The 24,094-nt window shown below is 53.4% G+C and overlaps 1 protein-coding gene across 1 annotated transcript in view; it reads right to left on the bottom strand.

Moving 5' to 3' along the window:
* PPFIA4 (PTPRF interacting protein alpha 4) overlaps positions 1–23,555 on the bottom strand; it is a 37,747-nt gene extending 14,192 nt beyond the window's left edge. The window contains exons 1-13 of the mRNA XM_062594763.1: positions 23,319–23,555; positions 13,462–13,563; positions 13,175–13,339; positions 12,197–12,271; positions 10,840–10,935; positions 10,112–10,333; positions 9,412–9,558; positions 8,306–8,389; positions 6,435–6,566; positions 4,855–4,917; positions 3,400–3,491; positions 631–772; positions 160–365 (exon numbers count right to left, since the gene is read on the bottom strand). Coding sequence (XP_062450747.1) covers positions 160–365; positions 631–772; positions 3,400–3,491; positions 4,855–4,917; positions 6,435–6,566; positions 8,306–8,389; positions 9,412–9,558; positions 10,112–10,333; positions 10,840–10,935; positions 12,197–12,271; positions 13,175–13,339; positions 13,462–13,563; positions 23,319–23,555 — 1,763 coding nt within the window. The remainder of the gene's footprint in view (positions 1–159; positions 366–630; positions 773–3,399; positions 3,492–4,854; positions 4,918–6,434; positions 6,567–8,305; positions 8,390–9,411; positions 9,559–10,111; positions 10,334–10,839; positions 10,936–12,196; positions 12,272–13,174; positions 13,340–13,461; positions 13,564–23,318) is intronic.
* Positions 23,556–24,094: the final 539 nt, after the last annotated feature.

Here is a 24,094-nt window from a genome sequence, read left to right as displayed (position 1 = left end):
GAGCCCTGTGGCTGGATGTCCTGGAGCTTCTTCCCTGGCTGAAGTCGGACCAAGACCTCAGTCTCAGGGCATCAGACCTCCTCCCACGACCTGGCAGTCCGTGGCCCCATGGAGCCATTTCAGAACAAGACAGTATCAGTTTTTGGCTGTGGATACTACCTGATCTCCTCATTGATGGCGTCCAGTTGCTCCTGGAGCATCATGGCCAACGTCTGGGCATCTGAGTGCCCGCTGGGAGAGAGCACATCCATGGAACTGAAGAGCGTCTCACGGTCGTCCTCGTCCACATCAGAGATCTCGGGGTCACTGTCGAATGCATGAGGCCCCGCGGCCAGAACGCTGCCTGCCTGGGCCTGCTCCCAGTCCTGAGGGGAAAAATTCACTGTTCATGCACAGCAACCCCATGTCTCTGAAAGCCAAACTGGAAGCCTCCAAGTAGCAGTCAACATGATCCCAAGGCAAAACCTTTCCTGCTGGATTACTCCCACGTAGGCGCTAGGTGAAGGAAATTGCCCCATGTCCCCAGTTCAGTGGAAATGCCCACATGTGAGGTCAGCATCCAAGCCAGGAGACCACAGCTAAGCACCTAGAAGGTGATCTCGAACCAGCGGCAGCATGAAGATGGGTTACCTTGGCTGGCTCCTCTCGCCGCGTGGCGAATCGACCCTTCTGGGCCCGAGGCAGGCCTGGGGCTGTCCCAAAGGTCTCAGTAGGGGCATGGACCACGGTGCTCAGCGGAAAGCGCAGGTCTGTGGTGCTGCCCATGTGGGACCTGGGAGGAAAGAGTCCATTGTGGAGGCTGCTCTGTGCAAGGATGCTCCTGGTTGCTCCACTAGCAACCCAGTCTTGCCCAGTATAGAGGAGCAAGAGGATGGTGCTGCTCCAGGATGCCCCCCAAGCACTGCCACTTGCTCCGAATGAAAGAGGGTGCAAAATCAGACTCTAGAAGGGAAGGGAGCCTTGCTCTCCACATCCTGGCCCTGGAGATGTGGTTGCAGGCTGTAGCACCCCTAGCCTTGGGCACTACCCTGCTGCTACCTCCTCCTTTGCTACAGTACCTACATGGACATCCAGCTAGATCTGGTTGAAAACACAGTATAGCAGGTCCATTACAAAGCCTTTGGCTGCACAGTCCCCTCCTGTCTTCTCCTCTCCAAACACAGGAGAGGGGAAGACACGTTGAGCACCTCTCAATGTGTATAGCCCCAGAGTCCCCTTACGCTCTTCCTCCCCATCCCCAGGGTGCAGAACTGGAGCCAACCTGGGAGCTTTCCTTCTTTTTTTTTTTAAGTTTTCTTTAACATTTTCACAAAAAGCCCTGATGAATAAAGTCCCATTTGAAACAGATTTTCTGGGTGTGGGAACATGAGCATCTCTTGGAGTCCCCCATCAGAAAGAATCTGGGAATTCTTCATTCTCTTCTTCCAAGCTCGGGCAACGCTCGGCAATGGGTTCATGTGCTGGGCAGAGCAATACAGTATTTGGACATGAAGACACTTTTTGCCACTTGTGGTACTAATTGGATACCTCCGCCTTGCCTTGTCGCATAGAAATGCCTGTAAAGGTGATCCTGATGTTGCCAATTCAGTGACATTTGCATGAGCCTGTAGAAAGTGCAAGGCAGCAATGGCAGCTCTCCATGCACGGAAGATGACTTGTTTATCTAGTGGGGGATGTGTGACTGGTGTCTATCCCACTGGACACTGAGCTGATGGAAAGGCAAGTAAAAGGCAGCTATTGGGTCAGCTCTCCTCGCCTTAGAGACCCATTCATGCTGCTGAGTGAAGCCCCTTTGCAGAGAATAGGATCGTTACTCCCTGTACGAATTGTAAGAGGAGCCATAAGGATTTTTGGTGTGATTTAAGGAAAAAGGACCCTGGAATACAGGCTTTCCAGAGCAGATCAGTATTTTTCCACCATGGTGGGTCTGGTTCCCAGCAGAGATACAGGTCCAGGCTCCCTATCCCAGTATCTTACTGAGCCCAGACAAAATTGCTAATGTGAGCAGCTTGGCTTGGCATCAGCTAGGTGTTTGCAGATGAAGGTGCAGCCCAAGGTTTCAAGGGGATTTAAGCGGTGGAGCTGCTGACAAGCTGCTTCTGAGCTAAAAACAGATAAAGAAACCTTAGACAAAAGCTGACATTTCATCTAGGGGATTACTTCAACCTCTGTAACTCAAGATTTCTGCTGAATTTTCCTGAGGAAAAAATTGTCTCTGCTGTTCTTACAAACCCACACAAGGAAATCTCACATTCACCCCAGACACTTCACCAGCACTTGGTTGTCCTTCATCCTCACAATCTCTTCCGCGTTCTTCCTCGTTTCTTCTCTCCATGGCAGACACGAAGCAGCCAGTCCCTCTCCTCTCTGTCCTAGCTGCTGACATATTTGAAGCTTTTACATCAGCTCCTTTCCATCTTTTCATTCCTTCATAAGAGGTGAATTTTTGCAGCTGATGGTCAGTACTGGCATTCCCTCGCTGCCTGTAATCCAAGTTGTGAAGGCTCAGGAGAGGATAGTGTGCAGCACTAGTAGCCTCCTTTTCTTACTTTCCGTGGCTGTTCCTGCTTTTCTTGCAGTGGTGCTCGTCCCCTCATCCAGTCCTGGAGACTGAGACCTAATGGACTCACCTTTCCTCCTGCTGCTCTAGGCTGGGATTCCCCCTTCTCCCAGCCAACTTTAAACGCAAAGGTGTGAGAGAGCCATCATGGAGAGGAGATAAAAATCGGGAGGTTCATTCTCTTTTGCCTCCAACACCTTGAAAGCACCATTGCAGAGCACAGCACTACATGGGGATCTCTGTGCCTCTGGGACATCACTGGGTGAGAGCTTTCTCCTTCCCCACCAACCCATTCCCAATGTACCAGGAGGGAAAAGACATTTGGTGAACATCCAGCTTTCATAGGGACTTTGCAAGACTAAAAATTAGCAGGAAGGAAGAAATCCCTGCATAGTCAGTGCCAGTTTGAGCCACGCAGCGAGGATAGTACTGTGGCACTGACTGCCTGGGTAAAACCACCCCAAGACAACTGAAAGAGGTTGCACCCTTTGCATGGAAAGAAAAATGATGCCCAGTGTTTTCTTTATCCTCAGAAGAGCAAAGTTTGGGCCATTCAGTTCAGCTGGGCTTTTCTGAAGCGTCAGTGTCTTTCCCCAGGACAGATCCACACTGGGGACAGTGCAGCTGTAGCTGACCCTGCTGTGAGGAGCCACCCCACAGCCCTGGACTGAAGCTCAGCAAATCCATGAAAGTCTGATGCCAGCTGCATTTTGGGGAAGGGGAGGTGCGGGGGAGGGAGGGTAAATCGTGCTCCAAGAGCAAACCACCCCCAAAGCCATGGATGCATGGATGCGAGCCAGCATGTAGGCTGGCAAAGGCTTTGGCAGCTGGACCCTTACCTTGTGTGCACGCTCTCCACAAATGTCCCACTTCTGGTCTTGAGCTGATCAACCTCCAGTCTCAGTTTGTCAATCTCGTCTGACAACCGTCGCTGTTCGGGATGAGACAAAAGACAGACAGGGGTTGGTTTTGCTCTGTAGAGTGGCCACATTTTGTGCAATCCATGTCCTCAGCTATTTTCATATTTATATTCTCTTTAAAAATTCCCTTCCAAGGTTCAAAGCACCTTTGATACATCAGTAAAGAAATAGCTCATGCAGGCGATAGTGAATGACCATGCTGGAGTGATGCCGCGAAGGGAGGGAGTGATCACAGGCCAGACAGACAGACAGACACGCGTGTGCTGGAAGCAATGCTAGTTTGAGAGATGAAGGAGAATCGGTCCCACTAGGATGCTCTGGCTTTGCTCCAGGCTGAACGCATGCATTCACCTCGGCAAAAGGTTGGCAGTGAGGAACCTGCTAGACAAATCTAACAGTGGCCCTATTCCTCCCACTGCCAGCCCCGTCCTCACCAGGAGCTTGGGTCTGTGCTAAGTGGTCAGGTTGTACTGTGGGAGACGCAAGGAGGGAGGTTGCAGCTGAGCAGGGAGGCAGGGCAGATGGGTTCCTCCAGGCACAGCAAGATCCAGCCCTCTGTACAAACACACCGAACCGGGGCTGGGCAACATGCGAGCAGCATCACATGAGCCTCCAAGCTCTGACTCTGCCTGGAGCTTATCAGCCATGGCCAGGGAGCTGGACCTTTGCCTGTACATCCTCGCCATGAGCAGGGAGCAGCTGGGAGAGCAGAGGCCCTGGGTGACAGGAAAAGCAGCCCACGGATCCCCCCAGCCATGCACTAGACACAGGGCACATCCCAAAAAGTCCCATCACTTCCAAAGGTGCAGCCCCCCTGGCTTTCCGGCTCAGGACAATGGGGACTCATCTTGCAGACCCTACTGGGACACCTCATCTAAGAGCAGGAGAGGCACAAAGACCTGCAGGGCCTGTTGCAACCTGGATGTGGAGCAAATCTTTCCCCAAGCTGAGCAAGGGGGTGAGAAAAGCCTCAAGGGAGAAGGCTTGTGGCTGTCTTGACAGGACTGTCCCTTGCGGCCAGGCCACACCAAAGAGCAGCTAAGCACGCTGGAAAACCCTCTGGAAACACAGGTGAAGCAACCCCTGCCTCGCTGCTGTCCTTGGTGGGGGTCAGGGATGGATGAGTGTGATAGAAATACGGAGATGGGACTGAACGTGCCTGTTAGGGAACCGAACCAGGGGTCTCCGGGAAGGCGGGTGGCAGCTTCCATCCAGCCACTGCGTGAGTTAGTTTGTGGCCTCCTGCTGCTGGGTGCTTTGGGATCCCAGCTCTTCCGTAACTAGGGTATTTTTAGGAGGCGTGATTGCCACTAGCCAGGGATTAGGAGCGAGGAAGCGCAGTCACTAGGGCAGGCTCCCTGCAGCAGCATTTACCTTGTCGTGCTGGTGTTCCTCTATCTGCTTTTGTGTATTTTCCAGCTCTTGTAACAATGTGTTCTTTGAAAAATGAAACAAAAGAAAAGGGAACAAAAACAGGAAAGAAAAAGAGAGACCATTTAGGAAGCAGCTGTGGCCTTGTGGCCTCCCAGAGATGGCCAGTGTGGAATCACCGCATGCACAGGGTGATGGATGTGAGGCAGGAATGATGGCAATGGTTCCCCGACCTTTTCCTCACCTACCTGCCTGCAAACCAGTCTTCTCTGCAAACCTCCTGCTCCTCAAGTAGGGCTGCTGTGGCCTGATTCCTGTCTCACACCACAGCCACAGCACAGCCATGGTGGGTGAGTGGTGATTAGAGATTTGATAGGCAGCATTTAAAGACTAGGAAATGTAGATGAGAGGAGATCAACTCCTCGAGCAGCTGGGTCAAGGGCAAAAGAGTCCCCTGCATCTATGCTAGCGAAAAGGCAGGAGAAAAACGTGGTGAACTTGAGACTGTCTAACCTGATGCTCTTTTTTGGGGAAGTATTGACAGCGCTGACAGCTGGGCAGGCATTTCAGCATCATTTTTGCCCCAGAAAGATTCAGACAAACTCTGTGGGTGAACCAGTGCCAGCAGCAGGCTGGGGAGCCAGTGATGCCACTTTACAATGTGCCACCACTCTGGTCCCTGTTCCCCACCAGGGGCGGGAATTTGGACTCAATCTCATCTGCTGGGTCCTGCTCTTTATCCAGAGCTGCTCAGATGTCAGCCAAACAGCTGGACATGCTCGTTCAGCTGGCTCTGGTTGGGGACAGGAGGTGCAGAGCAGCTTGGAGACAGACCTGGTCCCAGATGCATCAGCTTGAGGATGCATCTCTGCATGATTTGATTCATGGGGGGAGCCTGGCTCCTGCAGGAACCGAAACAGAGGATAATTATCAAGGGCTGATTTCCCCTCTGCAAGGCAAGGATACCCCTTGCTCTGAGCTACCTGCTCTCCCAGTTAATTGCAATCACACTGGGGCAGCAGCTCCTGCAAAGGAAAGCCCAGCTCCCCCGGGGCAAGCAGGGTGGGAGGCGGAAGGCTGCTCACGGACTCTGCCCCAGGCTGCAGAAGGCAGATGAGTCCACCAGCAAGGCTAGGGGACAGGAAAGTTTCAAGGCAGCATGTGCAGGGGGCAGGATGTGGGAGAGGGTAAATGCTGTGTTTTCTCCTGCAAAATGCAGTGAGGGTTTTGTTGTGCCAGCCAGGCACAGGCTGTGGTTAAGGATGAGCAGAGGAAGGCACAGGGAAGCGAGGGAATAGAGCAGGGCAAATCCTGCTGCCATCGGACGTGAGAGGGGGTGGGGAATGGGTCTTGCAGGGTGAGGGCTGGCCAGAGGCAAGGGTGCAGTGCAGAATGCACTTCCCTGCATTCCCATCAGCCTTGGTGTCCGGCTGGCATCCTGTATGTGATCATTTCTCCATCCCTGCATGAGTACTTCCAACCTTTGCACTGCAGCTGACTGAGGCTCTGCACCAGAGGGGATGCAGACCCCTCACCCTCCCGAGGACCCAGAGGACCCCTTGCTCCAGCACTGCAGCCACTACCTTCTCCTCCAAAGCTGCCATCCTTTCCTTCAGGTGCAGTTGCAGTCGCTCATTGGACTCGCTCAGTAGACGGTCCACAGTGTCTGAGAGCCGCTTGTTGTGTTCCTCGTTCATCTTCTCCCGCTGGCGGGCCTGCAATGGCAAGTAGCGGATGGCCACATCAGTCCTTGGGGCTGCTTGTGGCAGGAGGGGACTTCATACCTGCTCCTCCGACCTTGGAGAGTCAGGAGAGGTTCAATGTCCCCTTACTACATTGTTTCCACTGTTGGTGTAACAGGTGATCCACCGCGCCCAGCTTTGCGAGGAAACCCACCCTTATAGCACAGATCACACCCTCCACTGGGGCTCTGCTGCTCTCTGCCCCATATGTTTCCCAAGCAGGGTTGAAGCACGGAGTAGACAGCATCCAAAGAGATGCACCTTTATCTGCCTGACAGTGCCCAAAGCTTGACCCATGTATCTCCAACTGCCCCGGGACACTCCAGGGAAGCTGGGATGTGCAAATAAAATCACGCATGATGCAGTGTGGAGACCTCTGTGAAGCATAGCATGGGTGCAAGAGCCCCAAAGACAACCGTGATGCCTGCATGGAGGATGGTAGGCATAAAGCATCGGTGGCAGTGGGGCTCTGCCTCAGTTCATGTCCCCCAAACAAGCAATGCCAACAGGTCTCTGTCTTGTAAGCAGCAACCCCATGTGATGATGCTCAGGAGTTGCCCAGCCAGGGTAAGGGCAGGTCCCACCAGTGCCTATCCTTGAGATCAGCAAGGAAGAGGGTAGGCTCAGCTCTGACACTTTTGGTCAGCTCTTGCAAACAAATAAAGCTTCAGTGCAAAACGTGATTTCAGAAGAGTGCTTTGCACTCAAATGCCTTCAAAACATTAGTGTTTTAATGGTAATGGGATGTGGGCTGAAATGCACAGCAATACCATCAGCATCAGGAGGTCAAGAGGACAACCAGCTATTTGTAGGTCTGCTTCTAAAAAGACAAGGCAGGGCCCAGAGATGCTCTCCAGAGAGAATCCCCTGACATGAGGACAGTCACAATTTGAGGACACCTTCCAGACCTCAGTAAGTACCAATGCTCTGGATTCACAAAGGTTTCTCCAAATCTCTGCCCTGGGGCACCACAACCTGGACCTTCCCCAGCAGGACCCAGAGCTGGGTCACGTGCTGTAATGCTGCCAGGGTAACCTAAGAAATGAGCATCGCAAAAAAAAAAAAAAAAAAAAAAAAAAAAAGCTTGACTGCTGGTGAGGAGCATGGCAGCAACTGTGTATCCTGTAACACCTTGGCTCAGCCTCCCACTTCTTTGAAGGGTCATGCTCTTTACTCCCAAAAATCCTCAGTCCAGTTCTGTTACTGATCCAGGTTGGTGCAAAAAGCTGCCAGAGCCAGTCTGGATACTTCATGGCTTCTGCCATGCTCCATCTGCCAAGTAGCCCAGAATGCAGATATGGGGATGAGCTTCCCTGTCTGCCCAGTGTTTGGGCTCCTGGCTTGGTGCTTCTGTCCATGCCTGGCACTGCCTGGGCAATGACCTGAGCTGCAGGCATCATGCAGGGAGCAAGGGGGTGGCACAGGGAAAGGAGTATAGGAGACACATTAACAACAAGAAAGGATGCCAGGGAGACAGGAAAATCACTGCCCAGCTGGCAGCAGAGACCATCATCAGCTTCTGAGTGACTCCAGACAGAGAGATCCTGACTGGGAAAGGACTAACGAGACCTTTCTCTCCATTGTGCACTGGAGATATCAGCTGAGTCAGCCTGTTGCGGTATGCCCAGGCACCTGCATGCCAAAGTGAGAAGGAACTGAAGCTGGACCAGGACCCGCAAGGACTCCCCCCATCTGGGTTGAGCAGCACTTACCCTTGCCAGCTCCTGGTTCTTCTCCTCCAGCTGGCTCTCCAGCTGCCGGAGGTGCTCCTCGATGCTCCCGTGCCTCTCTTCTGCCTAGGAGAAGCAGAGCAACCCTCTTCGATGGTGCTCCCCAAAATTTTGTGGTCCCTCCTGCCTTGTGGCATCCCTCCCCAGAATGCAGCATTACCTCCCACTGCCTCTATCCCCACCACAGTTTGCTGTGCTGTCAGCCCCCAAATGACCATGCTAGCAAGGGAATCGGAGATGGAGGCACTCCACAGCTGAAATGAGAGCGGGGAGCCTTGAGCCTGCAAGGATGGCTTGGGGACTTGCCAGAACACTGAGGAGCAATGGGCTGCCGGCTTGGGGCTCTGTCACTGGACACAGGTGGCCAGACCTGTCTCTCCTCTGGTTCCTTCATGCTTTCCTGGCCTGGTCATCCCTCAGCACCCTGCACACTTGCCTTGGTGAGTGCCGCGATGCGCTGAGCCAGCTCTGCTTCCACCTCAGGCAGCGTCTCTGCTTTCCTCATCGTCTGCTGCAGCTTCTGCTCCGCCAGTTCCAGTAACTCTTGTAGGTGCCGGGCTTTCTCCTCACACTGCAGGATGAAGCACAATAGGGTCCCTGGCACCAAGGCTTGCCCACATCTTATCCCCAGTGCCTACTTCTCCCTTCCAAATGTCTGGAATGGTAGGAGCCTTCAGGTCCAGCTGTGAGCTGGTCCCAACTGGGAGGGACTAGTCCCAGGTTGGAGGAAAGGGTGATGGGGGAAAATACATTCTGCTCCCACCACTGTGGTTGACACATGGCTGGACCAGGAGGGTCTGATGCTTCCCATTTCAATTCCATTCCAAATCCCGCCCAAGATGCTGTCTGCACATGCTTCCTACACATGGTGCCACTGAGTCTGTGGCTACAACTGCATCTGGAACTGGTGATTAGCCCTGTCTCTCCAACGTCTGCTCCTGGCTATCATCTGACACAGTCTCAAGCACACAGATGGGGTGTTTCAAGGTGGGGGAAGGATGGTGGTTCACCCAGCTAGGATGTGCCAGTTTGGTCTAGCCCCTTGCAAGACCAGTGCTGCACCACTCCATCCACACCAGCAGTGGTACCTGGCGGTGCAGGGACTCCTTGTTGGCCAGCTCGCTTTCCAGCTTGTCGTTGAGGTCATGGATGGAGGTGGCTTCTCGCTGGGCTGCCAGGTAGCGTTTCTCCAGTGTGGTGATCCTCTCCTCCATGTCCTCTTTCTGAGCCAGAGCCTGACAGAGCAATGGGGCAGTCATGTCCCATATGAGTGGAGCACTAAAGTGGGGGTCCTGGTGCTTCCCCAGCCCTTTTCCCCATTTGTGGTCCTGATCTGTAACCTTCAATTTGGGAACCACCAGCCATACCACTCCTGTAAGCCTGGGACACCCTCCAAGTCCAAGCACACAATAAAAATCTTGCTTTATACAGGGACGAAGGACAGTAGAGTGGGGGAGTAACAACAGGTTAGTCAGCTAATCACAGCAAACCCATCCTTTCTGCTAGGATGAGCATGGCTCATTGCTCTGAGTCTGCAGCACACTTCGGTTCCTTGGCATCTACTCACAACCTCAGGGAAGTCCTGCTGATGGACTGCCTAAAAAGCCCCCAAAGGTAGTGGTCTATTTTGGGAAATGCTGGCCTTTCCCATGCCTTCACCCTCCTTTCTGCATGTACAATAGGAGTTACAATCCCTCCCCAGCCCAGAGTGTGGAGCAACTGTGAGCATCTCTGAAGCTGCAGCGGGGCCTGGGATGGGGTTTACAGTGTGACAAGACAGTGCCTAACCTCTCTGAGGTCCCTCTGGTACTTGCTGCTCATCTCCTCCGATTTGATCAGATCTTTCCTGGCAGTGCCCAGATCCTCCTCCAGCTCGGCGACGCTGGCAGCCAAAGCAGAGATGCGCTCCTTCGCCTGGACCACTTCAAAATTTTGCTTCTCCAGGAGCTCCTGCAGCTCCACCACACGCCCTGCCTCATCGTCGGGGTGGACGGAGCCGTTGGAGAGCCGCTGCAAGCCAGCAGAGAGGGATGTGGATGCCTGGCTGTCCCAAAGCATGGGCTGGCATTGCCTGAGACTACCCAGCAAACAAACATGGCCCTGCAGGGAGCTAGTGTGATGGGGAGATGCTGGGGAGCCCAGGGAGGTGGCGCTCTGGGAACCGCTGTGAACAGTCTCCACTAACCAGAGACACGGCTCCTCGCAGGCTCAGTGGGACAGGAATAGTTGAGGGATGAACTCCTGAATGCACAGAGCATCCCTGGGAAGCAGAGTCCTAGTAAGTGTCCAAATAGGAGCATAGATATCCCTGCACTGGGAAATGGCCTACTTGGCCTGTATCCACCTAGCAGGGAAGGGCATTTCCAAAGGGAAATGTCCCAATTAGACCCAATGGAGAGGGGAAAAGGTTTTCAAATGTCCAGGGGTGATTCAGCTTCCTGTAGGCAGCAACATGGGGATTGGAGAAACTGTGGCTCAGCGAACACAGCCAGAGTAGGTATTTTCAGGGCTCCTACCTTCCAGGGAAGCTTCGGTGCTGGCTCCTTGGGCTCCCTTTCATCCCGTTCTCCTGCTGGGGCCTCCCGCACAGGGCCTTGCTGCAGAGTGGCCACCTGCAAGACAACAGGAGTTAATTGATCAGAGAGAGCTGACAGGACTAGCTGGTTGGGCCCTGGGTGACATCAGTCTTGCTGCACCCAGGTCTGGTACAGGAGGACAGGGAAGGCAATCGACCCCTGCACAGTGTTGGGGAGGCAGATAGAGGCCACCAGCCACCTACTGGGAGAAGCAAAGGCAGATGCTGTTTAGGATGGGTTCCACATCTGTGGGGCACAGATTGGGTGTCCTGACCTCTCAATTGCAAGTAGCTTCCCAACAGCTTCCTCCATCTTTAAGAGCAACCATCATATTCAACCAGTGCCTATTGCTCAGTGTAAACTGGAGGGAAAGGCTGAAGAAAACAGAGGGAGGCGGAGGTCCTATGCAGGGTATGAGAGGGTGAAATGAAGGCACAGCACTGATGCAGGATGAAGCTGCATCTTGTATTGACAAAGTGATGCTTGTTATGGCCATGTGAGGAGCCTGAGCCCCCGCAGCGAGGTGTTTCCACATGAGCTGAGCCCTGCCTCCTGGGAAGCACTTCAGATACAAGCAAAATTACCAGACCCAATACAACATAAGCAGCAGGAGCAGGAGATAAACCCTTGTTTTGTGCCTTGCTCCACTGTGAAGGATGGGGGAAAAGCTCTTTGCAAGGGATCCGAAAGCCAAGTGCTGTCTCCCCATCAAGCCCAGAAAATTATTGAGAGATATGCCCTGGCAACTGGAAATAGCAAAATTTTGCCAGACTGAGGCCTTAATGGGTCAAGCTAGCTCTTTTTGGCAGCCATGGTTGGGTTCCAAGATGAACAGGCTAAATATTGGAGGGAGACAGAGGAGCCCTGCACCAGCGCTATGTGAGACAATGTGCTTGGAGCAGGGTCTTTGCTAAGGCACAGAAAACCTCAACAAGCAAAGTCACTATCAGCCAGCTGAAATGATTCAGGTTCTGCTTGCTTTTGTCAATGAAACGAAAACTCAAATGGCAAAAGAACAGAGGAAAACCTCATGTGTGAGAAAAAAGGTTTCATGGAACTATTGGTTTCTTTGTAAATACTAAGCATGCACAAGCCTTGATATGAATTAAACCTGTTACATTAAAAATGTTGAGAGCCATTTTTCCAATTTGTATGATCATTCTGGGGGCTGAATTTCACCAAATTCAACATGAATTCACAAATTAGGTCTAACACACTCTCTAGTGTATCAAGCAGTCCCTGCCCACCAGTTGCCTCAGCAAGGGCCACAGCACAGGATGCCAGATGTCCCTCTTACCTGCCGATGGGCATCCACAAGCTGCTCCTCTAAGGCTGCCACTCGCTCTAACGCTGCTCGCAAGCGCTCTCGGACCTGCAGTTGTGCAAGATAATGGGAAAGGCTGTTACTTATCTGTAGTGAAGGTGTCCAAGAGCCAGGCAAACTCCTAGCCCCTTTTATCCAGCTGACTGCCAGGCTCAGGTGGATCACATCCAGGGCACAGGCTCAGTAATCTTAGGGCAGGGATGCTCCATCCCATCACCTGAGGGAGAGAAAGCACACTGGAGAGGAACAGCCTGGGAAAAAGTGACTCTTGGAAGAGACTCAAGGCTGAGGTACCTTCAAGACATCTTTAAACAGAGCAGGGAGATGCCCAAGGCAAATGAGTCAGAAGGAGCAGTTGTGGGTCCTAAGGCAAAGACCACATCAGGGTCTCAAATGCCAGTACTCACTTCCTCCAGGCAAGAGAGCCAGGGAAGAAAGATCCCTGTCCCCAACAATCTCCCTGCAACTTAAACCCTGCAGCATCCACTCAGCAGCCCCATCAGCTTGATTCTGTGACTGCAGCTCAGGTCTGAGCCATTGTATTTCAGCACTATCAGCCTATGGCTGTGGGGATAAGTCTGCACAGGGGATGCCCTGGAGCTGGAAGTTGAGCGCTCTGAGCTCTGCTCAATCTGATGTTCCCATGCACATGCAAAGGCAGCTGTGGCACAGATTGCTACGCTGAACTTAATGGCAAACCCGTCTGGAGGACTGATGTGTAACATCATGGTGCTGCAGCTTTTGGCTATCCAAAAACTTAAAACTTGCTGCTGAGGCACCATGTGTCACCACCTGGTTTAACAACAAAAATGGCATCCAGAGGGAGAGACAAGGCCAAGCCACCCGGGGGAGAAGGAGGAAGGTTGGGTCAGAAAGCCTCGATGGTTGGTTCTGAGTGAAGGATGCTCACGGAGTGAGCCAGGAGGGAGAAGTCCCAGTAGCTCATCTCACCTTTTCATCTAGTGCCTTGTGGTGCTCAAACAGCGACTTAAGTGCTTTGAGCACCTCGACCTCACTGGAGACCCCAGACGGTGACTGGGCCTGGCGCTTGACCACGGTCATCCTCAGGGACCGCTCATGCCTTGACACCAAGCACTCCAGGTGCTCTAGCAAGAGCTGCAAGAGAGTAAGTGCAAGGTTCTTACCACCCTCACCATATGGATACCGACTCAGCAGGTCGCAGTGCCCAGTGTTGAGACCTGGGAGTTGAGACCTGAACAAGAGAGATTTATGCTTACCCGGGTGTTATTGCGCTCGGCTTTCAGCTCTGAGATCTCCTCTTCCCTCTCCAGGAGCTGCTCTCGACATGCACTGAGCTCCCGTGTCAGCGTTGCAAACTCCTACAGAAATCAGGGCATATCACAGCATCAGAGCTGTAAGCAGGGAGCACTCGACGGAGCGAGAGCCAGTGTGCTGGCCCTGCCACCAGGATCCCCAGCATGGAGCAGCTCCCATCTGGCACCCGGTCAGTGAATGAAGGGGATGGGAAGAGGGGAACAGAGAGAAATCGAAGGAGAAGCACAACCAGGCAGGGAGGTGATGTATTCCTGGCCTCCCCAAGGGCTTCATGGGAGAATGCAACACCTTGATATTTATCCATTTGCTTTGATCAATAATGACACAAGAAACCGCTTTGCAGCTCCAGAGGCACTTGACAGCATTTGAAGCATCCCAATCAAGGCCATCAGTATGCTCCCATCCTCACTGTCTTCTTGACACAACCCAGCAGCACATCTGCCTTGGAGAGTCCCGGCAAAACTTACTGCAAAGCCACAGCCAGTCAGGATGGATCCGCTGGCCCTGAGAAAACCTCTGTCCATGGCCTCAGGGTCTGGCTTCAGCCAAAATTTTGTTCCAAGGATAATGATAACAACCACTCTGAGTCAGTGTGTTAGCCTGAGATGCTCAGATTGCACTCAGAGAAAGGCAGATTCTTGTCTGGTTTCATCCTTGGTGCCCCAAACCACTCGGCCAGCTTTCCAAGTAGACTTGTCCCTCTTTGTGCCTTTTTACTCCCGGATTTTGGCAGCCTCTGGGATGCAGGCAAAAAGGGACAAGGCTGACCCAGCAGGGTTGCATGCACATCTCCCCTGGATGAAAGTAACAGGTTTTGGAGCAAAGCGCCGTTGTGCAGCTGTGCTGATGCAAGCCCTGATGAGCTCCTTCCAGGCCCAAGTCCCAACCAAGAGAGACAGGTCATAATGGAAGATGTATCCCACCGGCTACCAGTCTTGCAGATGCCAGCAGTCCCTGCTCCGGCCACCTGACCTTCCTGGTAGGTCACTGCCAGGAAGGAAGAGCTGGGCACAGAGCAGTACCAAAGCAGACCCATAAACCCCCAGCACAGCTTATGGGTTCCTTAGAAACAGAGCAACTGCACTTGTGACTATACTGGAGGGGAAAGAAAACCTGCTATGAACTTTCCGTGGTGTAGGAGGGTTAATTTGTTCTTTAAAAATGAAAAGCAAGTGTCCAGGTTAGCCCAGAAGCATCCTCCCACTGCTCTCAGGGCTCTGTTGCTGGTTTAGTCACCAGTACATGCTGAGGCTAAGCAACACTTTGCAGCTGGAGCTTTTGGGGGTGTAAAATGCAAACGGGCACCACCAAAACGCTTCATAAATTTACATTGGTTTCACACCACTGCTGAGAAGAACTAAAAAGGAAAAGGGTTTCAGAAGCTGAGATTTGTTTGAGCATTAACAAACCAAATTTCAACGAGGGGCTGAGAGCAGTTTTACAGTGTGAAATTCTTCTTCACTCTAATTTTCATGTTAAAAAGCCCCAAATCTTAAAATTGAAGCAAAACATTCAGGCTTAAGCTGAATTAAACACTGATCAACTTAAAGTGAAACCTCCTGCAACAGCTGACATCTTGCCAAGAAATGAAGAGCTTTTAAACCTATTTGTCCCAATCAATTTTTTCCTCTCCCTTCTCTCCCCATGCTCCACACAGCTCATACTGATGTCTAGTCTCTGTCTGAAACCCTCTTCGACAGCGCAAGAGCGTGACTGTGTTGGATGGGATTGTTTTTACCTCCAACGGCTGATTCCTGAACACCTGACCCTGAATGGAGGCACCTTTCCCCAAAAGTCATAATTTTTGGAGTTGTTTGCAAGGCAGGGTTGCCTGAAACCCCAACACTGGTCCTCTCCCAGGACACGGCACCTCTGTATGCCAGGCAGCAGATTTCCTGTTGTTTCATCCTTGCAGGCTAATAGGAGATTCCCTGGACAAGGGTTTAGCTTTGCCATGGGAAGAGGTTGACCTGGCCTAGGCCTTCGAAGAGATCCTGCCCTCTGCATCCCCAATTCCTGCTCTCACAGTGCTTTTCAGTCTGCGATTGATATGAGGATGATGGTGTCAGAGTGACACTCTGAGACCCCATGGTGGGACAGGACCTGAGTCTGCCACATGCACCAATGGGGAGGAAGGGAAAGAGCAGTCACAGCAGCCAAAGTTACTGTCTCTATAGAGTGCTACCCTTCTGCCCATCACCATACCTCGGGGCTGCTGCCCCTTGACATCTTCACTCCAGGATCTGACCTTCCAGGCTCCTTTCCAGCCCTGCTCCTGCCCTATCACTTCCCCAGAGACTTCTCCAGCCCCATCTCCATCCATCATTCCCCCAAACAATCTCAGCACCCTGCTTACAGCCCCAGTCGTGCTGAGTGACCATCCCACGTCTGCTCTCGGGCCATCTTGCAGCTCCAAAAAGTACAGCAAAGCCTACCACAGAGCCGGCTCCTGGGGAGGTCACTGGACTTGGCCAAGGCTTTCCCAGAGCCAGGCTCTCCCCAGCCTCCGGAGATTAAGGCTTGTCAGAGGCCAGTGGCACACGCTTGCATGTGCGTGTCCTCGAGTTATGCAAGGGCTGTACGCAAGAGCGAGTGGCTTGTGAGCATCCGTGCGGATTACGCTGGACTTGGAAAGCTGGCGAGGGGAAAGCATGCAAGAGCTGCAGCAAGAGCAGTTAGCGGTGCCGAGATTAGGTGCCCATATATTGATGGCTGGTTCAGATTTAGGGATACGTCACTCTCCAAGTCCCTCGATACACCAGGATAAAGACAGGGAGGCTTATGGAGCTCAGTAAAAGCATCCTCGCAGCTGTGAAGTCCCCAGGGCCTGTTGTCAGCAGCCTGAGCTATAACAGGGAGCGATGAAGCACATCGGCTGCTGACTTTCCTCCAGCACTCGGCAGGGACCTCAAGGCTCCCACATTTGTGGAGGGCTAAAACACTCGTTCTGCCCCATGGCTGGTGGGGGAGGCTGGGGTTGCAGAGGTGGATGCTCTCCTCACTCACGCTCTTTGGAAACCTGCAGGTGTGTGGGGTAGGAAGCCCAGCTAGGTTAGAGATACCTGATATATTGCAAATGCAGGGTACAATGAGGCAGCAAATGATGCTGCCTGCAGTGTGGGAGAACAGGACAAAGCTTTGGAGGCAGGAATCAAAGAGGGATGCCATGGCAGAAACAGTGATTGCCAGTGCTCACCCGTCATCACTCGCAATGCCTGCATGGCCTCTGGGGCTAAAGAAGCTGTACAGATTGCACCAGCAATCATGTTTTCATCCCAAAAGGTGAGATTAAAAGAGAGCAAAAATCTGCTGCAGAAAGACATGCAGCCCCCTCATCTAACCCAGCATAATCGATGGGTGAGCAGGTCAAAGTGGGCAACAGCTCCAGACACAGGCACATCCTGAGCTGACAGGGGCAGAACATGAAGATCCTGCCCCAATCCCACTCCATCAGGGTGCCTGGAGTGCCTGGCCCTCTCCTAGCCCTCCTCCCTGCTGATAATTTTCTTCCAGCATCAGTGGAACTGCTTCAAGCACTGTTGTCGGCTCAGCGGGGTTTGCCCACGCCCTGCATGTGGCTCTGCTCCCAAATTTAGAGCTATGGGTAGCCCAAGAGCAGCCACAGGGTGCAAAGGTGGCCCCTGTGGGGTGAATATTCCTGGGTTAACCTGTGTCCTGCATGGCCCAGAGGAAGTAACAGGACTCAAAAGATTGACACGTACATGGGTTTGTATTACCCGACCCATGCCAGGAACGACTGGCCAGATCCCTCATTCTGTGCAACAACCAGGCTGTCAGGCTTGGGGCATCCATTGCTGCAAAAAGAGACAATAACTGTCCTTTCTTGGGGAAATTCTGGGAAAAGGAGACTTTAATCACTGCAACTAGCAGCAGTCCCAGCAGTAAGATGTGACAGCAGGAAACAGTAAGGGAGACGATTTGCAAGTCTCAGTGTGATGCCCTCAGAGTCACACCACCACTTCATCACCTGCCCATAGCTACCTCCACTAGCCCCAGCTGTGCCAGATGCCTGACCCAGCACAGTGACCTTGCTCCCACGTCAGGGTCACCACATGAGCTTGGGGACCATGAGGACAAGCCATCTCTGACTCCCATCTATAGACAATCCCTTGGTGCCCAGGCTGGGGCTGAAGGAGACTGGGCTACACCATCAGCTACAGCTTTTACCCTGATCCACAGGCACAAAATTTCCCTAAGCCTCAGCAAAGTGGCAGAAGAAGATCTGCATGACTTTCTTCTTCCTTTGCCTTGGCAAGGAATATTCCAGGAGATGCAGTGGTGCCCGCTGCCTGCACCTGGTTCCAATAAGCTTTCAAACTAAGCAGGGACACCTATAAATGGATTAGAAAGTGAAGAAGAAGTGCCTGATCTTCAATCAAATGAATGACGATTAGACACAGAGCTGGGAAGCTCTGAGAGTCCTCAGGAGCCCTGCGGGAAGCCCAGCAACCTGGGAGACGGCTAAGTTGGATTAAAATCAAACCATCCAAAGCCAGATGAGCATGACTGAAGATGAGCATGAGAAGAACCCAGAGCACTGCACAAGATATTGAAATGATGCATGGTGGCTCAGTGCTGATCACTATTTGGTCAATGCTGGTCATGTCCTGGGTTTGGGGATCACCCACCTCAGCCATACAAGCTGCTGAATGGGCACTAGTGACAGGAAAGGGAAGGATGTGCAGGGTGGCCCTGCAGTCACTGACAGTGGGAAAGGGATGGAGAAAAGCTGGAGGGAGGCCAAAAAACCAGCTACATGGAGACAACTAGGAAACCAAGGAGAGATTTATGAAGCTCAGTCCCTTTGTACTGGCAGAAGACAGCTCGAAGACAACCCAATGAAAAAGAAGCATGACCATTCTCCCAGGAGCTCCCAAGCTGAGCTCCCAGAGATATAAGGGACTTCAAGAGCTATAACCTATCCAAACCCACCTAGATGCAGAAACATCCTTCAGGAAAAGGCCAAGAGGCAAAATTGTCAGCTGCAAGCTGTCTTTTGCCTCTTGCAGCACAAACAAGGATCTGCCAGGATCTCACCAAAGCAAGCAAAATCCCCCATCTCATGGTATGGGCATGGTGACTGCTCCAACACACCCAGGAATAAATTGGCTCCAGTTGCATGATTAATGACATTTTAAGGCCCCTAATTGGAATGATTGCACCTGACAGCTGGGTTTTTGCAAACAGAGGGAAATGTGGGAAGGCTGCCTGTGATGGGAAATCAGTGTTGCTTACTTGGTGAGTGAGGGATGGAACTCCATCCACCCATGTGGATGACAGGCTGGGAGGAGGCAGACCCATCCTCCCGGTTTCTCCTTGCTGTCCCAAGAGCGGAGCAGAAGAATTACGAGAAAGCCCTAAGTCACTGTCTGGGGGATAAACACAACCCCTGACAACATGTGGCATGGGATTATGAAGATTAAATCCCACTAGGCAAACCCAAGGCTTCAACCATTGCTCACTGTCAATGCCGGGCAGCACAGCAGCACGTCCTGGCCCTTCCAGCCAGTGCCATGACTCTGTGGGGACCATCCATGGGGAAGATGTGTCTCCCACTCTTGGCATCCAGCTACGACTTCCATATTTCTGCCCAGCATTGCTCAGAGGGGGATATACATACAGCCAAGCAAGCAGGAATCCAAACCTCAGCACCCTTGTCCCATAGGAAAACAGCCAGCCCTAAGGGTTCAAAGCTGAGCTGCGGGATCCCTCCCTCCTCATCCAAAATCTTGAGATGCTTAAAAAGCTTCTCCTGTTTTCCCCCAGTTAGAGTCTTTGGGGTTTGTATTTTCACGTTGCTCTTTGTAAGCATGTACGCTAGGCAGGTTTGTTAATGAAACGGGAGGAATTGGGGGGATGGAGGTGGGCTCACAGGCACCTCCAGGGACCTCGGGGATCTTAGTGGGTCTGTCCATCCTAAAAGCCCTGCTCTCTGCTCCCTAGGCAGCTCTGAGACACAGCGAGGGCATAGCAGAGAGGGGCCATAATGGAAGATTTGCAGAAGGTTTCCAAGGACGTTGGTACCAGCAGCCACTGTGAAATTTGGGAGCCTGATCTCCCTCTCATGCTGCTGGGGACAGGGAATCTTGCAAGCCCCCAGTTGTCGGGGGGCAGGGAGAATTGCTGTCCCACATGGGACCTGCACTGGGAACACATCTGGACACACCTGGTGTCCTGCACCTTGCATTCCTGCATCACATTTACAACAGAAAAGCAGGGAGGGGAGCTGAGCTGAGCAGCCAGACAGGAGGGAGCTGGCACCATGCCCAGGGCCCTGGAGTGCTTCTGAGAGCACCCATACCCCCAGCCAGGCCTTGGTCCTCAGCACCAGCGCTCAGCTGCACACCCGCCGAACAGCAGGGAGGGGAGAGGGATTGGAGTCGAGAGCTTTCAGTCCGATTAAGTCGCATTCTGCGCTCCCACATGAATAAATAAATCATGTAAGAAGCATTAAGGCAGCTTAGTCTGCCCAGGAAATCGCCCTGCAGTTCTGCCTTTTAGGGGCTGCAGGGTGCCCCCACAGGTAATGGGGGGGTGGAAGCTCAACCATTTGACACCTGGCCCCACAAGGGCATGAGGGACCAGGAGCTGCAGGTTGGAGCATCCCTGGAGCAACCTTGCCTGCTTCATTTGTGGGTCTGCCCCAGACACATATGTCCCCTATCTGTTCCAGCTGGGGAGAAAAGACTGCTTTCACCAACCAAGAGGCGACCTGGCATTGCAGCCTGGGACCCAGTACGCCGGTACTGGAGAAGAGCAGGCCCTAGAGCATCACTGGCCTTTGGGATATGCCCAGCCGGTGCTCTGGACCCCATGCAGAGGCAGCAGCACCTGGCTGCCCCAATCCCCTAAATGCATGCAGACTGCCACATCCCCTTGCCACCAACCTGCCCCCCCAACCTCCCTACGCACATCCTCTGCCCAGCCAGGGCTCGGGCTCTCTAGAGATACCGGGAAGAGTTATCAGGCTTGTGGGTGATAATCGAGGGTTGTGAATGCCCAACCTGCCCAAAAACCAGGGTTTCTTCAGGCAACCCAGCAGTCAGAGATTATTCTGTCCTGATGGAATCTGACTCGTTGCAATAAACACCAGGGCAAAGAAGATTTCAGGAGGTTCACAGAGAGGGAGGAGGAGGAGGAACAGGACGAGACATGCACCTGGAAAGCCTCTGACGTGTGCCTACGCCCTGCACCCCAGAGGAGAAACCGGACGCATCCTGCTTACCTGGTACATGCACATGCTGGGGTTAATCCCATTGGGCAGGTGAGAGCCTTTGGGTTGGCTCCCCGCATTCATGCTGAGGCCTCATCTCCGATGAAGGCTGGGGCTAAGGGCGCTGGGGGCCGCCGTGCCCGGGTGCAGAGCCGCGGGGTGGACAGCCTGCCCGCCAATGCCAGGGAAGAAATGGGGCTTGTTGGGAGAGGCGGGCGGCAGGAAACAGCGGGAGCTCAGGGAAATTCCCCATCTGCCACCTGCACTAATCACATCCCTTGCTGAGGTGCAGGGGAGCTGGAGGGACCGGCAGCCCTGGCCGGGCGCAGGGCACCCAGTGAGCTCGTCGGTGCAGCGTGTTGACGCAGAGACTCTTTGCGGTGACCCAGTTTGCTTTTCTCTGCTTGTACATTGCCCGTGCCGAGGCATGGGCGACCCTTTATTGCAGCCGCAGCGGAGACTAAATCCGCACGGTCCCTTAATCCGAGGCGGCTGTGGCGGGGCGGGTGGTGTGTGCTCAGGGTGACCTGGCTTGCTCTCTCCAGCCATGCGTTAGCAGGGGAGCCTGGAACACAGGGGATGCGAGCCACCAGCACACAGAAGGTGACAGTGGTTGTGCCTGCACACTGGGCACTTGGAGAACCATCTGCGGGGGCAGCGGGGGCACTTCACAGAGCATCTCTGGGGACAGGGAGCAACCCATTCACAGAGGCTCCAGGAGCTCCTGCGGAAGCATGTCTGGGCTTTTTGCTTTTGGCAAGCTGAGGAAAGGCAGGACCAGTCCAGCACCATGCACCGGGACATGGGTTGTCTTCCCCACAGGCTGCTTCCCTCCATCCAGAGTAGAGGAGGGATGCTGAGAATTGACTGGCCATCAGCCCAAGCTCTGGCCAGAGCTCCTGCCACCTATTTCAGTCCATTGACCATCTCCCAAGCTGGCTCTCTTGGGTGACCCACACTGCAGCAGGCAGCCAAAGCAACAAGATTTCAGGAGCAGCACAGTCACATGGATGTAAGACTTTCAAGCCTCCTGCTTCCCCTGCCTGCTGGGCTCTTGGCTGGCTCTTCCTGCATCACACCCACAACAGAGAGGTGCAAAATTTCCCCGAATCCTGTTCCCCACAGGGTCCTGAAGGGAAGGTGGGCAGCTCAGATCTCTCCTGTGCATCCCTGTAACGCTTCCCTGCTTCCCTTCCCAGCCTGAGCATCTCTGCTTGCACAAGCAGAACTCAAATCCAGGCCTCTAGAGTACCTGCAGCAGGGCCTGTCAGTGGAGGAGCCAGGGGAGAACATCACAAGGCTCTCAAGCAGAGCCACAAATCCCAGCAGGGCCATGGGCAAAACCCAGTTCCCCTGTGCCCCAGACTGCTCACTGAGCCCAGACCTCCGGCAACTTCCTCATGTGCTTCTTTCTGCTCCAGTTCAGGGAAGAGATAGACCCATCACATTGCCCTGATCTCCACACTGTGCCAGCATCACAGTGAGGCACCACAAAGGAGGGCTGGTGGCACAGCTTGCCTCAGTGGGTGAATGCTGCCAGACCTGGTCTTTCCATGTGCCCACCCTGCCCAGGTCGAGCCAAGTAGCCTGCTCAAGCATCCCTTTCCCATGGCTTAGTCCTGCCAGCCCCTTCAGAAAGTCTGTAGAGCCAAGCCTGGATCCCTTAATGTGTCCAGAGTAATTTCTGGGTGCAAAGAAGCCCCATCCCACTGCAAAAACTTTTCCTGTGGCATTGGTGCCCACAGCTGAAAGGGAGCAGAGCAGGGCTCTAGCCCTGATTTGGGGGTGAAGACCTCTTGCTCAAGGAGAAGCAAAGCAGTGCACTGAGAATATCCTCCAGAAATTAGGATCTTGGGACTAGAAATAAGTTGGGCAGAGAGAGGAGGCAGCGGCCTTTGCTTGGCAGCATCCAACGTCCCCTCTCAGGCACAGAAAGTCTATATCTCTCCCTTGCCCCCTGGGGCAATGGAACGGCTGGAAAGGAGCCCTCTCGGCAAGAGAAGGGACAGGGAGAGGATTCCTTCCCAGCAGCAAAGAAGGAACATGGCTGATGTCCCTGTTCAGAGACTGTAAGCAGAAGGGAAGTGAGGTGGAGATGGGCAACTCATGAAACCAAGGGCTGCCCTATGCCTTGAGGGGCCAGCTGGAGGCAGCAAGCCAGACACACCACCCGAAATGCGTAATCCCCTCCCCATGTGCTGTTTAGTACCAGAGACCTAGTGTGAGCTCCGAGTCTGCCTCCCCATCCTCCTTGGAGCATCCTCAGGAAGCTTCCACCCCTTCCCCATACGCTAACAGGGGGATTATGGTCCCATGCTTCCGCACACAGGCTAACAGGTCAACAGAGTATGGAGGAGAATGGGAGATGTCTACCCTGGTTCTGGCTTGGCTTGGGAGAGCTTACACGTTTTATTCTTGGCATGAGGTGCAACATAACTGGCACCATCACCACTATAATACCAGGACAGCCTTTGTAAAAGAATGGGCTAAAAATCACCCCAAGTGGCTGATCCCCCTCACGTACCTCAATACACGTTCTTGCTCTTCTTGGGGCTGGATCCTTACCTGTGGGAGGGCCGAGTTCAACTGCCTCTGAAGCTGATCCCGCTCCCGCAGGGTCTCCTGCAAGCGGCTCTGGGTGACAGAGAGAGTCTCGCGGGTCTCCCGCAGCGTATCCAGTAGCTTGTCCCTCTCATCCAGCATGTTCACCATCAGCTGCTCAAAGTCGGCATCAGCGTCGGGGCCCTGCTGGGGGCCCAGAGGGTCCCCCTCGCTGATGGTGGGCATCACCTCGCACATCATGGTGGGATACAACGTGTAAGGTGAGGGTTCTAGAGGTGCTCACGGGGCAGGTAGCAGGCACTGTGGAGCTGCAGGGCCCCAATCACATCACTATGGGCTCTCACAGACTGTGGGGAGCCAGTGCTGAAGAGGGCAGCAGGCAGGTGAATGTTGGGGGCTCATCCATCCCTCCTGCCTGGGCATCCACTGAGGCTTAAGTGGAAGCCAGCGTCGCTCCCATGGGGATGGAGAGATGTCCTTTCCACTGAAGAGGCTCTTGCAGATTGAAATCCCTCCACTCAGCTGTTCATCACTGCTGGGCTGCTGCAGCACCTTGTGCTGCTGCTCTGATGCCTTTTGGTGGGGCTAGAGCATCAACAAGCCACAGAGATGTTGTTCAGAGGAGAATGAAGCCACCCTTGGAGACACGTCTCAATGGGGAGCCCAAGCTGAGAGTAGAACATGGAGCATATGGGGGATATTTGGGCTGCCCAGACATGCTGAGAAAGAGTCAGATGAAGGAGGGCTGTTTTCCTCCAAGGCTGAGCAAGATGGTCACT

This window comes from Rhea pennata, chromosome 25 (assembly GCF_028389875.1).
Source record: "Rhea pennata isolate bPtePen1 chromosome 25, bPtePen1.pri, whole genome shotgun sequence".
In the NCBI taxonomy this organism is placed as follows: domain Eukaryota; kingdom Metazoa; phylum Chordata; class Aves; order Rheiformes; family Rheidae; genus Rhea; species Rhea pennata.
This window is presented reverse-complemented; position numbering and strand designations above follow the sequence as displayed.